This window comes from Macrotis lagotis, chromosome 2 (assembly GCF_037893015.1).
Source record: "Macrotis lagotis isolate mMagLag1 chromosome 2, bilby.v1.9.chrom.fasta, whole genome shotgun sequence".
NCBI classification, from domain to species: domain Eukaryota; kingdom Metazoa; phylum Chordata; class Mammalia; order Peramelemorphia; family Peramelidae; genus Macrotis; species Macrotis lagotis.
Window position 1 is genome coordinate 219,154,833 of NC_133659.1, and position 17,730 is coordinate 219,172,562.

A 17,730-nucleotide genomic window follows, 5' to 3' on the forward strand; every position below is an offset into this window, starting at 1 on the left:
GCCATGTACCCTTGAGAAAAAGGTGTATTCCTATCTTTCCCCATTCAGTTTTCTCCAGAGGTCTATCATATCTAATTTTTCCTAAAACTCTATTCATCTCCTTAACTTCCTTCTTGTTTGTTTTGTGGTTAGATTTAGCTAATTCTGACAGAGGAGGTTGAGGTCTCCTACTAGTATAGTTTTGCTGTCTATGTCTTCCTGTAACTCACTTAACTTCTCCTCTAAGAATTTATATGCTAAAGTACTTGGTGCATATAGGTTTAGTACTGATATTACTCCATTTTCTATGGTATGTTTTAGAAGGATGCCTTTTCCTACTTTATTCCTTTTAATGAAATTTATTTCTGCTTTTGCTTTGTCTGAGATAAATATTACTACCCCACTTTTTTTTTCACTTCAGTTCAAGCATAAAATATTCTGTTTTGGCTTTTTAATGTATTTCTCTGCTTCAAATGTGGTTCATATAAACAACATGTTGTGGGATTCTGGTTTTTAATTCACTCTACTATACACTTCTGTTATATGGGAGAGTTCATCCCAGTCACTTACAATTATAATTATTAACTTTTTATTATCATCTATCCTATCTCCCTTCTACTTGTACTTTTCTTTCTCCTTTCACCCTATTCCCTTCCTCCTCACCAGTGTTTTGCTTCTGAACACCAGATCCCTCAATTTGCACCGCTTCTATCAGTTCCCCCTCCCTTTTCTTTCTGCTTTTCCCTTTTCTTTTTTTCTTCTTTTCTTCTCCCTTTCCCTTTCTCCCTCTTTTCCCTCCTAATTCCCTGTAGGGTAAAATAAATTTCTAAACATAACTGAGTGTATATGCTATTCCCTCTTTGAGCCAAATCCATTGAAAGTAAGATTCAAGCAAGTCTAGCCCCCCTCCCTTCTTTCCCTTTACTGTAATAGGTCCTTTGTTACATTTTCTTCTAGTTTTTGATTTTGCTTGACTGATTCGTGATGTCTCATAGAGTCATTAGCTTCCATATGCCAACTCTTATTAGCCTCCATGTTCCAACTCTATTCTTTAAGGAATTTTCTGTAGTAAGCTTTTGCATCTCCTTTTCCATTTGATCAATTCTATTTTTTGGGGGGGTGGTGCAAGGCAATGGGGTTAAATGACTTGCTCAAGGTCATATAGCTAGGTAATTATTGTCTGAGGTCGTATTTGAACTCAGGTCCTCCTGACTTCAGGGCCAGTGTCCTTGTTAAATTCTATTTTTAAAAGAGTTTTTATCTTTTTTTTCCATTTGCCAAATTGTATTTTTAAAGGATTTATTTTCTTCAGTCAACTTTTGGGCTTCCTTTTTAAAGGTTGAATTTCTCTTGCATTTCTTTTCCCAATTTTTTTACTTGGTTTTTAAAATTCTTTTTGAGCTCTTTCAAGAAGTCTTTTGGACTGGAGACCAATTCATAGTCCCTTCTGGAGCATCACATATATTACCTCTTCTGCTCTCCTTGAGGACCTGAGATGATGTTTTGCCAATCTTTGCCTTTAAAGTAGCTTTTTTATTGTCATGGCTTTTTTCTGACTTTTCTTATTCATTTTAGGCTCTACTGTCCTAAGCTTGTTTTGGGAAAGGAGCCCATTCACAGGCATTCCACATTGAAGATACTAGTTTTTCTAGCTCACTGGACTGGGGCTATCCAGAAACAGATCTTCCATGTTGAGAATGCCAGCTGTCTGCTCACTGGGCTGGGGGCTTTTGCAATGAGAACGCTAGTGGCTTGCTCCCTGGAGTAGGGTCTTCCACATTGAGAGTGCTAGCAGCTGCTCCCTGGGCTGGGCTGGCTGAACAGGAGGTCAGGGGTACCATTGGTGGAACCATTCCAGCTGACCTGCTGTGCCATTAGTCTGCTGAGCTGGGACTCTAGGGATCTCCCCTGCAGATCTCTGCTATGACTGAGAACCTCTGCTCAACCCCCCTTTGCAACCACCCACATTAATTTCAGCTCCTTGCTCTAGGCCCTGGTCACACTTCTGCTTCACTCGAGACAGATCTTGCTGAAAATTGCTTTACTCTATTCTTTTGTGGGTTGTTGCTCTAGAATCCATTTAGAGACTTAATTAACATTGTTTTTTGAGGGAAACCTGGGAGACCTTAAGGGAGTTCCTGGCTTTTCTCCACCATCTTGGCTCTGCCCAAAAAGGAAATCATTTTTGTCAGGTTACAAATCTATTTGAAAAGAGAAAGGAAATTAACTTCTCACAGCTGGAGTTTACTTGATTTTAAACTATTCACACAGGCTATCCCCACTGAGATGGTAGAGATGGTATAATTTCAGTGAGAAAGCTATTTCCAACTCTGCACTTCTCAAATATTTCTCCCTCAAACTATTAGAATATATAAAGTATCCACTATAAGTCAATTCTTTGGAAGTATGTGCCTATTAAAATACAAATATATAAGTACAAAATATATCAAAACTTTATTTTCTGCTGATGTCCTAACTAAAATTAGCCTGTCACTTTAGCTAGCTATTTAGCAAGATCCTGAAAAAATAGGACATTGAGGATATCTGAACAGGTCAATTTAAGTGGAGTATTATATGACTTTGAGAGAATCCTGAAGTTATGTTGCTTTGGCTATATCAGAGAAGGAAAGCTGTAGAAACATAAGCAAGTTGCAGTGGTGGGCCCTTGTCAGAGGGGAGCAGTGTGATGGAGGGGTGCCACAGTGATGACAGAAAGAAACATTTTAACTTCAGAGTCTTGCCCTGAACTGGCCCTGGATTTAGCCTAGATTAGTTTAGAATTGAGAACAAAAGGATAGCTCAATTTAATTATTTAAGTTATGCAGAATGGACTCTAAATAAAACATATAGTGAACAATGATACCCTGGATAGACTGATTAATAATCCCCAGATTAGTGTCTGTATGATTATTCTATTCCAATAGACAGGATAAGTTCAGTTTTTTTGAAGCTTAATTTATTTTTCTTTTGAGACAGAGCCTTCTTGAGACTCAGTCATCTTTGGTCAAAAGATGACAATTTTTTGTTTGATTTTTATTACTGTAAATTAATTTGACTTTGAAATATCAGAGTACTGGACTGACTTTTATCTCTTCCTTTAACATTATTGATATTTTCACAGCATGGTATGCTATCTAGATAAGTCACATTACTCTCAACCTGTTCTTTAAAGTAGGTAACAATGAAAGTATCTGTTGAGAATTTCAAATGAAATTTTATATGTAAACTATTTTTAAAACTTCGAAGCATTGTGTAAATATAATCTGTTTTTATCTGTTAATGGGATACAAAAAATTTTAACATACCCTTTCTTTTTCCTTCAAAGCAAAACAGATGCCAGTGGAGATGTCCAGGTCAGTTTGTTTATTTTGGTAAATGGGTTGAAAATGACTCATAAAATGAAGTTAGAGAAGGAATAATTTGTTACTTTTGCTCAGAATTAGAGAAAGTTAAGGGCATTTCACCCTGCAGAATCCCCCTGATAGGCTCTCTGAGAATCCTAAAGGGGCCCCAGGTTCCAATTGAGAGCTGCTTCCTTAAAGGAAGAGACTGTCACTCCAAATCAACAAACATTTATTAAATGTCTACTGTATAAAAGATATTTATTTATGTAATTCATAGTGAACCTAGCACAAGATCTTTATGAATATCAACTATTTTGAAAATTAGCAAGTTCATGAAGCTGTGCATCTTAGTGGATAGAGAGCTGACCTTGGAGCCAGAAAGTCCTGAATCCAAGTCCCATCTCTGACATATTGGCTTCATGACTCCTGGCAAGTCACTTCTTTATGTTCTAGGTCTTCTTCTAAGACTATAAAATTGCTGAAAAAGTGCTAACTTGCTTTGGAAGAGGGTACTTCCTTACCTGGGAGTTCAGTGAAATCATAGATCCAGTCCCTAAAACAGGTCTCTGCGCTCTTGGTGTTTACAATCTGGGATGATACTTCAAAGCTGAATAATTCTTATGTGAAACATTTTGCATGGAATATAGGTTTGAACATAGGAAAGCTCAACAGACATCAAGTCCCTACAAAAATAAGGAAAACTCAAATATAACTGCAGAAATTCAAACACATGTTAATATACTCAAGGTCAATCCAGGCCATATCCAAACAGAACATCTCACTTAAGAAAAATGAATAGCCTAGGAAATAGAATAATGAACAGGATCTTAATCCATGAAGTAATTCAGCAAACATTTTAATTCAATGCTTCCTATATACAAGATGTTATTAAGCTTCTGTGGAAAATTCAAAGATGAGTCAAATCCAGCCACTCCTGTGAAAGATTCCCTGATCCAGAATGTCAACTAATATATTTGAGGCCAACCAAAATACAACAGAAAATATGAGAGCATTTAGAAGATGTATGAGCAAAGTGTTATTGTGATAGGCGTTCACAAGAGAAAAAGTTCCCTTTTTATAAGAGAGGGCGAGCAAAACTTTACAGAACAAATGAAATTGGAATTAGACCTTGAAGAAAGAATAGGTGGGGATGGGGATGGGGATGGGGCAATATATTCCAAAAATTTAGCTCTACTTTCTTGTGTTTGATCTTTACTTCTATCAAGACCTGTGCAAGAAGAGCTCAAATCTTTTATCATGCTATAGTATTTGGGGGTTTTAAATATTCATTTTATAGATTAGATTAAAAAAGAAGTCTCCCACATGTGAAAATTCTCCTCATTTTCCTATGACCATCTCCTGAGTCATATTTTGTAGTTTCTCAGTTGGTACCAAAGGCCTCATACGTTTTTCTTTTTTTTCTTTAAATTTAATTTTAAGGCCAGAACCACTTCTGAATTCTAACACTGAGAAGATGCAATCTGATTCCAATATGGAAGCAAACAGTCACTCTGGTATGGCATCTTGAGTTTCTTTCCTAATAAAGTATGTTTTCTCTGGCAGGTCTTCTGAAATTTAGTTCAGCACTTTCTATTATACTGTATTCAAAGTTTCCTCTTCCTAATTGTCTAGTCTGGCTAGATTTTCGCCATGCTTCTCTATGTGAATGAGAAAAATACAAGAGATGTGGAGGTTGAATCAGTAAGTTATGGCAACTTATTGCATCTGTAGGGTGAGGCAGATTGAAAAGGCAAGAATAATGACAAGTTTTCCAACAAAGGTGACTGGAAAGATGGTGACGCCCTTGGAAGAAATAAGGAAATTCAGAAGAGAATGAATTTTCAGTAAGGAAAGATGACAGATGTTTTGAACATGTAAAATCTGAGATGTCTACAGGACCATTCAGTTCACCATGTCCAATGGGGAGGTCACTTAGCCTCAATGAATTTCAGTTTTCTTTATTTTCATTTGTTTTATAAAAAGAGGTCAGACTACGTGATCTGAGAGGTCTCTTCCAACTCTAAATCTAGGGCAGAAGGTTTACCTTACAGGATTTGTCTTATTAATATGAGTCATTTTATTTTCTATTTAACTCAGTTGATGGGAAAAAACTTTATTTCTCATCAAAATGTTGATATAAAACTGTTTCCCTTGCCTTGGATACTAATTAACTGTAATTAATTTTTGAACTAGGATACAATGATGATATTGGGAATCATACAATGAAACCAACAACTGAACATAAAGGTAATTAAGGTCCTGTCCCACTCTAAATTCCTGTTGTTCACTGGTTTTCATAAGAAATGTTTATTCATATATATAAAAAAAGAGAAAAATTTGATTAGGATTCCTAGATTCTTTCCTTACTTCTATCAATAACTATACCTTAGTTTCCTCCTCTGTAAAAATCTATACTTTTCTTCCCTTTGTCCCACAAACAAGACACCCCATCCCTGGGGCATTTTCTCTGGCTTCCTCCTGTTTCTGGAAGTCATCCTGCTGACTTCCCTGGCTTCCTTGATTAGTTTTTTTTTTTTTTTGGCAAGGCAATGGGGTTAAGTGACTTACCTGCCCAAAGTCACACAGCTAAGTAATTATTACGTGTCTGAGGTCAAATTTGAACTCAGGACCTGTGCTCTATTCACTGTGCCATGCAGCTTCAGGAAATTTTTTCCAATCCCTCTTAATTCTAGTGCCTTCTGTCTCTGTTAATTATTTCCTGTTTATCCTATATAGAACTTGTTTTATATATATTTATTTGCTTGATGTTTTCCCCATTAGATTATAAGTTCCATGAGGGCAGAAACTGAGTGATCTTTATAAGTATTGTAATTTTCAAATTCAATTATTTTGACACAACAAATACTTCCTAACAAATGCTCAAACTCTCTTATGTCCCTCTGCAAAAACAATACCTTGTGATAATATAGTACAGCTAACTTTTTAAAAAACTTTTTTCTCAGTTTTGTCAATGAACAAACAGTTTTTTTTCTTTACTTCCCACTTCATCTTCTTCAACCCTCATTGTAAAAACAAAACTCATGTAACTAATATACAGAGATAAGACAAATTCCCCTATAGGTCATATCCAAAACATACATATTATTCTACATTTGCATATGGCGTCTTTTCTGTCTAGAAGGTCAACCCATACATTTTGCATATGAGAATGCTGAAACCTAGGGATGTTCAGTGATTCTTTCAAGAGAGAGAGATTGCATAATGTACTCTCTGGAGAATCTTTAAAAATTGTATTCGTATATATTTGCCCAAGATAACAAGAAACTCATTATGACTGGAGGTAGGGGGATAGATTAAGTATATTTTTAGAGTTCCTTCCAGTCTTGCAATAGCATAGAAAGTAAGTGATGTATATGATGAAATTTTTTGTAAATGTTTTTTAATATCTATGGCAAAATATCACCTTGTTTGCAAATATAAAATCCTAATCCTTAAGTGAAGTCAGAAAGATAATTTCTGAGAGTTAATAGTTTATATAAATGCAATTTCTCAAGATGCCAGTCTAATATTTTTGTTCCAGAAGAGTATTGGTGTACTTCATGTTTATCAAGAAATGGAAATATAATGAATTCAAGAAGATTTAATGATAACCTTCTGTGAAATTTCATTCATTCTATCAGGTTTTATGCTTCCAGGTTATTATCCAATCTTAATCCTTTTATGTTAGAAAAATTATGAAATGGATCAATAGTTTTAATTCAGACATGGAAGGTAATATCTGACTGATATTTCCTGGCACTCATATAATTCTTTTCCCTTTCTGATACATAGTCCTTTAAAAATCTCCTTGCAAAGAATACACAATATGTATATGTATATACATATATTAATAGAGCATGCATAGCTATCACATGAGTTATATGTGTATATATGTTATATGTAATAAAATATATGTTTACATACAGATAATACAACATAATATTTATATATATGTTGAAACATATATACTTTATTGATATATAGTTTTATATATAGTTAAGATCAAATGGGTGACATAGATGTATATTTACATATATATATATATATATACATATATAGCCCATTTGATTTTAACTATATATCTATGTGTATACTATGTATGCCCATATATGCACTATATATAAAGCCATATATAGTTAGATCAAATGAGTTTTATGTCTGTGTGTGTGTGTGTGTGTGTGTGTGTGTGTGTGTGTGTGTTTGGCAGTGCTGTCCTCATAGGTACCCTCTGTCACGTGTGAGGAGACCATTTGATCTTATATGTTAAGTGAGCAGAATACTCCAGTAAGATGCCATAGTTATGGGTTCTAAGCCAAGTCCTGTTATTTATTGACTTACTATGTGATCTACATTTGAGTCCTACAGCTTGGTAAGTCTAGAGTTTTTCCATTAACTCCATTAGCCCACAACTCATTAAAATGAAATTAATAGAATCATACTCTCAAGAGCTTTCAGAGACCATCTTATCCAAACTCTACTCCCAAAGCATCATCCAATATTCACCAAAGACTCAAAGGGACAAAAGAGCTCCTTATTTCTAAGACTACTCATTTTGTTATTGGGCCGCTCTCACTTTTAAAGAAATTTCCCTTATATTAAGTCAGAATCTTTTCCCCTCTAATCCATTGCTCCCTGGTTCTCTTTCAAATGGTTCAAGACTGCAAAATGTGTCCTTGACACTGTCTGAAAGCCCTGCATCCTACCTCTCTCTTAGGAATTCCTGTAAGAATATACAGTATGCTTTGAGCAACTTGGAGATGGGTACCACCTAATACAAAGTGTTATGATTTCTTTGTGACAGAGCCTGACCATTTGAATATGGATGTGGAGTACACTGAAGTTGAAGTCTTGACTCCTGATCTTCCCAGAGGTAACTGACCATTGGCGATAATAGGTTGTACTACTTTGTTGAATAGCTGAGCAAAGATGGGGGGTAACTGTTAACTCAGTCATGTTCTAATCTTAGAGTCACCTGGATCACTGTCAGATTAAGTCTTATCAGTATATGTCAGAAGCTAAACTTGAACCCAGGTCTTCCTGACTCTAGGACTGACACACTATCTACAGGCTCATGCTTCTGGGAAGATATGCAGCTTGGTCCTTGGAAGAGGGATTATTAGTCAAACCCTCAAGTCATACTTCAATTTATAAAACTTGACTGCCATCCAGCAGGCATTTGTAAAAATTAGTTTCATTTCTGGGAGGGAAAGAGGTATTTTGACGTGGCACACTTTACTATACATAGAGAGTAGGAAGCAGCTCTGTACTAATTCACTTATGATTTGTGACAAGGACACAGTTTTCAAACATTTGAAGGAGAATTGGGGAGCAATGAATTAGAGGGAAGGTAATTCTGATTTAGTATAAGGGAATTTTCTTTAACAGTGATAGCTGCTCAATAACAGAATGATTGACCTTAGAAATCAGGAGCTCTCTATCCCTTTGCTTCTCTGGTCCCCTTCTTTTGAGATTCGCTTCCTCACCTATAGAGTTAGGAATCAATGACCTTTAAAATCTGGGTCTAGCAAGTGTAGTGCCAATTCAAATGCCATTTTCAGTTACTCTGAACATCACAAAGAATTTTAATTAGAAATCACCTTTACTACAATTCACTGCCTACTGAAATTCATTGGAAGGAAATAATCCTCTAGTGCTCTCCATTTCTGCTTGTAAGTTGTAAAATTTAAACAAGGCTCTTAGGCACCCATTTCCCCTGACCCATCTTATCCAGGACAAGGGCAGTCTGTCTATATCTGTTCACCTAAAGAGGAATGGTAGCATTTACTTGAATTCAGAATAGATCAGGATTATAGACTATAGTCTTCCTTTGTCTTCTTGCTCTATCATAGACTTGGCTGAGTATTTTTGAGCCCTACTTTCTTCCTCCTTGACCACTATCTTATAATTTCATTTGCTGAATTCATTGACCATTATCAATTGCTTGTCAATATAAATATAGTCCAAAAGTGATTAAAATGACTTATTAATACATATTTTCAATGAAAGACCTCCTCTCTTAAGGAAAGGGGCCCTGAATTATGACGATGACAAGTCTTATATGCAGTTTGAAAGGTTTGTTTCTCCTCTTTATGCCAATCATTGGTCAGGGTCACACTCTTATTGATACTTTCCCCTAATATGTTTTCCTCACCCAATGAGCACAGGGGAGTGAACAGTAAAATGCATAAATCTTCTTGAGTTGGTGCACTGGTAAAGACCAGAGAACCTAGGTCAACTCAAGACCAGATGTAGTTGGTCTGATCTAATCTCAAGTCTGATCAGGTTGGGGTCAATTTCTTTATCTTACACTCACATACCTGCCCATAGGAACAATTACAAGCAAACCCCAGTCTTTGTGATGTAAACTCATAATCTCCCCTCACATTCTTGTGGAAACCCAACACCCCACATTCCTCACATTGACCCTTAGAGGTGAAGGATGAGGGTGGCTAGGTGGCGCAGTGGATAGAGCACCAGCCCAGGAGTCAAGAGTACCTGAGTTCAAATCTGGCCTCAGACACTTCATAATTACCTAGCTGTGTGGCCTTAGGCAAGCCATTTAACCCCATTGCCTTGCAAAAAACAAAACAACAACAACAACAAAATGGTGAAGGCTGGAGAAAGGCCCATCTTCTTTTTTAAGAAGGAATGCTTGTTTATGGAGAATTGTTCGGGGTGGAAAGTTGTTTTCAAAATGTGCTTTGAAAAACTTAGCACTGGCAGGTTGGGGTTCTGCCTTTGCAAACTGCCCTAACAGCTTACTTCCTAGCTTAGAGTGTTGGGAGAGAGGAGAGAGAAGATATTTAAAGATGTTAAGTGAGCACCATTCCTTATCTCAAGGGCAGCTAGAAGTCAGGAGCCAGAGAAAGATAAAATAGAGCATCTGAGAGCTGGAAAGGTCCTAGAGATCTAGTTCAGCTGCTCCTTTTGCAGATAAGGAACAGAATCACTCAGTTGAAAAGCTGAATCCAATCCCCAAAAGTGATTCTTGTACCTTATTTAGGGGTACAGGATCAACTTTAACAGTCTTAGTCAAAGGACATGCAAGGTTACACATATGAATGGGGTTAATTATGGAAGGACTTTGGAATGGAAGGATTTAGGATTTAAGAAGATTAAGAAGATCAGTGCTCAGTCCTTTGAAAATATTATCTACTGTCTGAAAAATGGTAGTGCTTAGATCTCTTTGACTGACTGGAAGTTGCAGTGAAGGAAATTCTCTAGTCCACTGCGGAACATCTGGGATAAGTAGACCAGGCTGGGGGTTACACTGGCTTGGAAATTTAGATCTTTCTGGATTCTGGAAGAGGCTAAATTCTAAGATTATAAGATCATGCACTTAGTTTTAGAAAGAATATTAGAAATGACTGAGTGCAATTTCCAGTTTTATAGATGAGGAAACTGAGGACTAAAGTTCAGAGGATAGCAAATCTAGAAATGCAAGGGATTTTAGAAACTGCTGAGGCCAATCTCTTCATTTTAAAAATAAGGAAACTAAGGTCAAAAACTGTTAAAGAACTTGCCCAGAGTCATCTTAGGGCTTAATCCTAGGCTTTCTACCTTCCTTTCTAGTACTCTTAGACAATAGGCTCAGAAATGGGGCTCCTGCCACCATACTAAGGAGAGCATGATCAATCAGTTGGAGGGTAGAAGATGCTTGGTGTCCCATTCTCTTGATACTAATTGCAGGGTTTGCCTTCAGCACAAGCAAACTCTAAACTCAGCCTCCTCCCATGACTGTGCAATCTCTTGGCCTCTCCCTTTTTGCTCTAAAATGGAAATTATAAATCAGCCTTTGCTGGGAACCTACACACCCATAATTCATAAGTGTCACTAGGACAATCCCAGTCAGCTTGTTTTCCAGACAAGTCTCGGGCTTGAACAGGTGCCCATGGAATGATTCTGTATTTCTTGGTTGGCTGTTTATTCCAAGGCAAAGGTTGGTAAAATATTTTTATATCATTTTTCACTTTTGGTGAGTGCAGGATGAGAAAGCATAAATAGCTCATTGCAACTCTCCTTAAGTTAGATTTTTTTTTCAAAACCTATTTCCCTTCTGAGATGACCTATTACTACTGTTAGAGGCACAGACATTATTTCAGTCACCTGACTTTGAAAGCACAGTATTATTCCTGACTATTCATTATCACTTATACACTCTATTCAATCAGTTGCCTATTTTTGTCATTGCTACTTCCGCAATATCTTTTACACCTATCCCCATCTCTTTACTTATACTGTGATCACCTTAGTTCAGGCCCTTATTACCCCTTCCTGAATTTTTGTAATAGTTTTCTAATTTTCTCCATGTCTCAAATCTCTCCCTGTTTCCATAGAGTTGCCAAAATAATTTTCCAAAGATGCAAATCTGATTATGTCATTCCCCTACTCAATAAATTCCAGTGGTCCCTGAATGAATCTAAAATCAAATATTATTTCATCTTTATCTCACCCTTTTAAAATATAGCATCTGCTCTGGTTTATTTCCCAAACAACCTCTCATTGATAGTTTGAGTCCTCAGAGAGGCATCTAACTATATGGGTCACTACTCCTAACATGGTAGTTCACTTACCCCACTGAAGTGTTTTCCATGAGCAATCAACCGGAAGACTAAATAAACTCAAATGGAAAACTGAGAACAGAAATGAAGCAGCCTTCCTCCTGTCCCAAAACTGGTGTGTTTTCTCTGAAAAAAAAAAACAACAGTTGGGGTTGGGGAGAAAGAGTGGGTACAAACATAAAGCACAAAAGTAATGAGGTATTTATGACCAAGGCAACTTGCAACTTCTGAACTAGATGATCTTGATTCCCTTTCTTTCTTCAAAGAATCTTTACCACATTCAGTGCAGAATATGGAGTTGGTAACAATGATTAGCTAGTCACCCTGCTGCTCAGCCAGGCTTCTCCCTCCAAGGGCAGCTCTGCTATGCAGCTCAATCTATTGCCAGGCTGGACTGGGTAGGCCCCCTTATTGTCTAGACTAGATCTATACATACCCCATTTCTTTCTTTCTTTTTTAGATCATAAGCATAACCATTTACTTAGCAGTAAGGCAAAATGAATAATGATAACATAGTTATTCTTATTTTAGGCTGTCCTATTTCTGCTGGAATGCTCCTTGTCTCCCTGGAGTTGCTCTTCAATCAAAAGCTATAGTTTCAAAAACAAAACAAAACAAAACAAAACAAAACAAAACAAAACAAAACAAAACAAAACAAAACAAAACAAAACAAACCCAAACTGTAGTCTGTACTGCCTGTAGCCTCAGGTTTGTGTGGATCCTATTGATAGGAATATAAGCATATTAGGAATATTAAATATTAGGAATATTAGGAATATTAAAATATAGGGACTGAATCCATATATACACACACACACACATACATATATATGTGTATATATATATATATATATATATATATATATATATATGATTAAATATAAAACTCAATGTTTGGTTTCAAGATCTGGAAGTTTCCTGCTTTTTCAGTCTTGCAAAAATCTTACTCCCCTTCACATACTTTGTGATTCTGGTCTCTTACAAGATACTCCATCTCCCAATTTTATTTTCCCCATCTGAGGATGGATTTGAACTCAGGTCCTCCAGATTCAAGGGCCAGTGCTCTGTTCACTGCACCACCTAACTAGCTGGATGACTTCAGGCAATTCACTTAACCCTGATTACCTTGCATCCAGGGTCATCTCCAAGCATCCTGATTCATATCTGGCCACTGGACCCAGATAACTCTAGAGGACAAAGTGAGGCTGGTGACTTAGCAAAGAACCTCTTCTTTCAGATTCAATTTATGTGCTTGTCATGGCATCACTTCCCTGATGTTGTAGTCTTCTTCAAGAACAAAGGACAAAACATCATTGTTGTCATCATCACATCATCAATTTTCATCATCTATTTCCTCTCCATCTTCACTTTTGCTTCTCTTGGCTTCCCTTGCTTCCATTAAAGCTCCACAAAACTCCTCTGCAAGAAACTTTTGCCAGCTCTCCTTACTATTATGTCTTTCCCTTGAGTTAATTTCTATTTATTCTGAATATATTTGCTTTTACATAGCTGTTTGCATATTGTTTCCCCTAGAGACTGTGAACTCCTTGAGGGAAGAGTTTGGTTTTTTTTCTCTATATTCTCAACTATCAGCACAATACTAGATATGAGTTAGTGCTCAATGAGTGGGCGTCTAGACTTGAATGGAGAGAGGTACACAGTCAAACTTGTCTGAAATCCAGGGCTTCAGGGAGCAGCTCCTGCCTCCCAGAGCAGTAGGGGTGCTGTTATTGCCGGGATGGAATTAGGAAGCTGTTTAATTTGTAAAGGGATCCTTGGCAGACTGAACTGAACTTGACCTGGCTGCCCAGTGTGTACTCTCACTGCTTCAATTGGGATAGTTCAAGGTGCTATTCTGAACTAGGGCTAGGTCCATTTGTACAGTGAGGAAGGGAGTGTTCTTAATTAACCACAGCCCATTGCATATTTGTTTGTCAGTAATTGCTGGGAAAATCCTGTGACGTGAAGCAGGTTCTTTCATTGTGAACATAAGGCAAACTGGAGCCAAAATCAAGCTGGATCAGGAAATATCTTGCCGAGAAAGACAGAAATAATCTTTTAGGGTCTTGAATGGTTTAATCTTTTGCACACAGCTACAGGCACAAAACTGGGGACAGTCAGAGAAAGAAAAATCAGTCTAGTCCATCAGACCACCCTGCTATTAGAGGGATTACATAACAAACACGTGGCCACATATAACAAGTATGTAGTCACAACTGCAGACTTAAAATAATCATCGACATTTCCTGTCCTCTTTGTAGAGCTAGAGTTCTTATAAACTTTGTTTAGTTGCTTTTCAGTCATGTGTGAGTCCTTTGTGACCCCATTTGGGATTTGCTTGTGAAGATATTGGAATGGTTTGCCATTTCCTTCTCCAGCTCATTTTACAGATGAGGAAACTGAGGCAAATAGGTTTAAGTGACTTGCCCAGGGTCACACAGCTAGTAAATGTCTGAGGCTGGATTTGAATTCAGGTCCTTCTGACTCCATGGCCAACTCTCCTGTGTCTCCTAGTTGCCCATTCTTTCTTATAACATAGTAGTATTACATTACATTCATGTGAAAAAAATTTGTTTAGCCATCCCCAATTTATGGAAATCTACTTTGGTTCTAGTTTTTTGCTACCATAAAAAGTTGTGATATATAAACATTTTGGTATATATCAGGTCTTTTCTTTTTATCTCTTTGGAATTTATGCCTAGCAGTTGAATCTGGGTCAAAGTGTATAGATATTTTAATTACATTTTTGTATAACTCCCAGTTGCTTTCTAGAATGGTTGTACCATATCATAGCTCTACAGCTCTAATATATGAATGTGATTATACATTGCCATCACTGATTATTCCCATCTTTTGCCATCCTTGCCAAATTTTCTGTATGGGAGGTGAAAGTTCAAGATGGTTTAATTTGTATTCTCTTATTATAATTAGCAGTTTGGAGCAGGCTTTTATGTGGTTGTGAAAATTTTGCAATTCTTTTGAGAACTATTTGTACCTATATTATGGAGTCACTTTTTTGGGAGAGAATGGCTTTTAGGCCTACATATTTCTCCTAGTTGTCTATCTTACTATTTGATTTATCTTTCTTAATTGACTCTATCCTTTGTTTGACTAGAAATTCATCCCCTACTCATAGTGATGAAAGTTAGATGATATTCTTTTCCAAGAGCTGCATATGCATTTTGAACTCATTTGGTATAATGCTGGTCTAAACATAATTTCTCTCAAAGTACTTTCCAGTTTTTCTAGTAGTTCTTATCATCCATCACATAGGTAATTCTTTTCTAGTTAATTCTGATGTTTTTGAGTTTATTATCTAATGGGGTTTGAGTTCAATCATTTCTGATTCTTCTAATAGGTCTATTCTATTATTCTACTTTTTTATTTTTTTAAACTACTAAATCATTATCATTCCTACATTTTTTTCATAATTTCCTTTGATAAACTAAATACTTTATTTCTTCAAGTGAATTTTATTATTATTTTGTTTAACTTTACAAATTATCCTTTAGGTAGTTTGATTTGTATGATATTATGTATGTAAATTAATATTAGTAGCATTGTCATTTTTATTATACTGGCATGTCCCAGTAATGAAGACTGAACATTCCTCTAGCTATTTACATTATTCCCTATTTCCTTAAAGAGTGTTTTGTATTTCTACAGATGCTGGATGTACATTAGTAGGTTGATTTCCGGATATTTTATGCATTTTGCAATTATTTTGAATGGGATATCACTTTCTCTTTTTATCACCTGTTATATAGTTCATTTTTGTGGGTTTATTTTGTAGCCTGCAACTTTACTGAAATTATTCTTTCAGTTTCTTTGCTGAATCTCAGTGATTTTCTAAGTAAATATATCAACAGTGGGTTTCTTTGCTTTACACCTGAATTTTCTATATCTACTGAGATAATTATGAATTATGGATATTTTTGTTTTAAATAGGATTATATTGATTATCATCCCAATACTGAATAATATCACATATCTTATATAAATTAAAAGTGATTTTTGGTAGAAATTTCTATAGTCCTTTTGTCCGGATTTCATTTCAAATTTTAAAATTGATGATCAATAGCAGCCTTGGTCTATAGTTCTTTTTCTTTTCTCTTTAATAAGATTATATTTTTCTTGGAAAGGAAGTATAGTAAAGCGATTTCTTTCCCAATCTCTGAGAATAATTTGTGTACTATAGGTATTAATTAATCTTTAAAGGTGTGATAGAATTCTGTAAATATATCAGGCAGGACCAGGAGTTGAATTTTGTTTTGATAGTTAATTTTTATAGCTAGTTCATTTTTCTTTTTTCTGAGGTTGGATTATTTAAGATCTCTATCACTGGTTCTGTTAATTTGGGTATTATATACTTTTGTAGGCAGTCCCTTATTTCTTTGGAACTCTCAGTTTGATGGTAGATAACTGTTATAGGTTCTTATGACTCTTTCTATTCTTTCTGGGTTTGATATGATTTCAACCTTTTTCATTTTTTTCTTGGTACTAGTTCAATCAGTTTTTGACTAAATTTCCTAAAGATTTATCACTTTTGTTTGTCTTTTCAAAGAACTAGCTTTTAAAATATTTTATTTGACCAGTTGTCTTGAATTTTTGGTTTCCAATCTATCTACTTCTTTTCCATTTTTCAAGAGATTTCCTCTTTTTTGCTTATGTTGGGTTTATATGTTGATCTAATTTTAAAAAGTGCATTAATTCTTTCTTTTTCTATTTTTGTTAATATATATTTTAAGGATATAATTTTTGATCTGAGGACTGCTTTAGCTGTATCTCAGAAAATTTGGTATGTTGTCTTATAATTTTGATTATCTTTCATACAATTGTTCATTGTTTTCAAGACGTGATTTGATCCATGATTAAATCTCCATTTAGGTTTGTCATGTTTGATTGTACTTTTTAGATTAATTATTCTTTTTATTGCATTATTGCCCATATGGCAGTAGCTTCAGGGATTGGGACCCCTTGTGATGGAGAGAAATGTTGACTATGAAAGACACAAATCCTAGGAGCCACTACCATCCTCAGGTGATGACTATCTTTCTACATCTAGGCACTTCTTTTCTCACTGGCCACTGTTACTGCCTCTATGGACTTCACTACAGATTCTGGTTGCTAATGGGATCTCTGTGGCTCTATTGGATTCCCCCAAACTGTATAGTCCTCTGAATAATCCCTCCTCATAATACTAATTCTTTATCAATAGGTTCACAGATATATGGTGATTGGGAAGACAATTAGAGCAATTGTTCTCTCCCCTTGGCAAGTCACAGCAGTTATGCCTCATTTACTGTCATGAAGGAAAAGGCAGAATTTTGCAGGCTGTCCATTTTGCAAGTGAGCTCATTTCTGGCTCAAGACTTTCTAAGTCATTACTTCTTCTGGAACCTCAGTCAATTAGAAAATGTTATCACATCGTACCAGCTACTTAGGCACTAATGGCTGAAAATAGGCTTCTTTTAACTCTCCATAGGGATACTTGGACTGGAGTCATATAGGAAAATATTTGTTTATGTTCAAAGACTAGAATGAGGTATTTGGCATCATTGGAATTGTTAAATTTAAATAATGTATATCTTGAAGTTTGTAGTGTAGGGGTTTTCCAGAGGTTTTCTTTGAATTTTTAAAAATTTGTGCTTTGTTTTCAATATTCAGAAGTTCTGGAAAATTTTGTTTTATTTCTTGCATTTTGGTGATCAGTTTTTTTTTAATCTGTCATCTTCTGGTAGAACTATCAGTCTTAAGCAGTCTTTATGCATTTTCTCTTTGAATTCATTGGCTTTGGCTTTTATAGAGATCATACATTCTATTAATATTACTGTCTTTTGCATCTC

At 35.8% G+C, this 17,730-nt stretch overlaps 1 protein-coding gene across 6 annotated transcripts in view; it reads left to right on the top strand.

The window, feature by feature from the left end:
• The window catches only part of PECAM1 (platelet and endothelial cell adhesion molecule 1), a 124,672-nt gene that overhangs the window by 76,321 nt on the left and 30,621 nt on the right, over nt 1-17,730 (top strand). For all 6 annotated transcript variants that reach the window (XM_074224779.1, XM_074224778.1, XM_074224777.1 and 3 more), the window contains 4 exons: nt 3,305-3,332; nt 4,764-4,837; nt 5,517-5,570; nt 8,125-8,193. In XM_074224779.1, the coding sequence (XP_074080880.1) occupies nt 3,305-3,332; nt 4,764-4,837; nt 5,517-5,570; nt 8,125-8,193 (225 nt within the window). The remainder of the gene's footprint in view (nt 1-3,304; nt 3,333-4,763; nt 4,838-5,516; nt 5,571-8,124; nt 8,194-17,730) is intronic.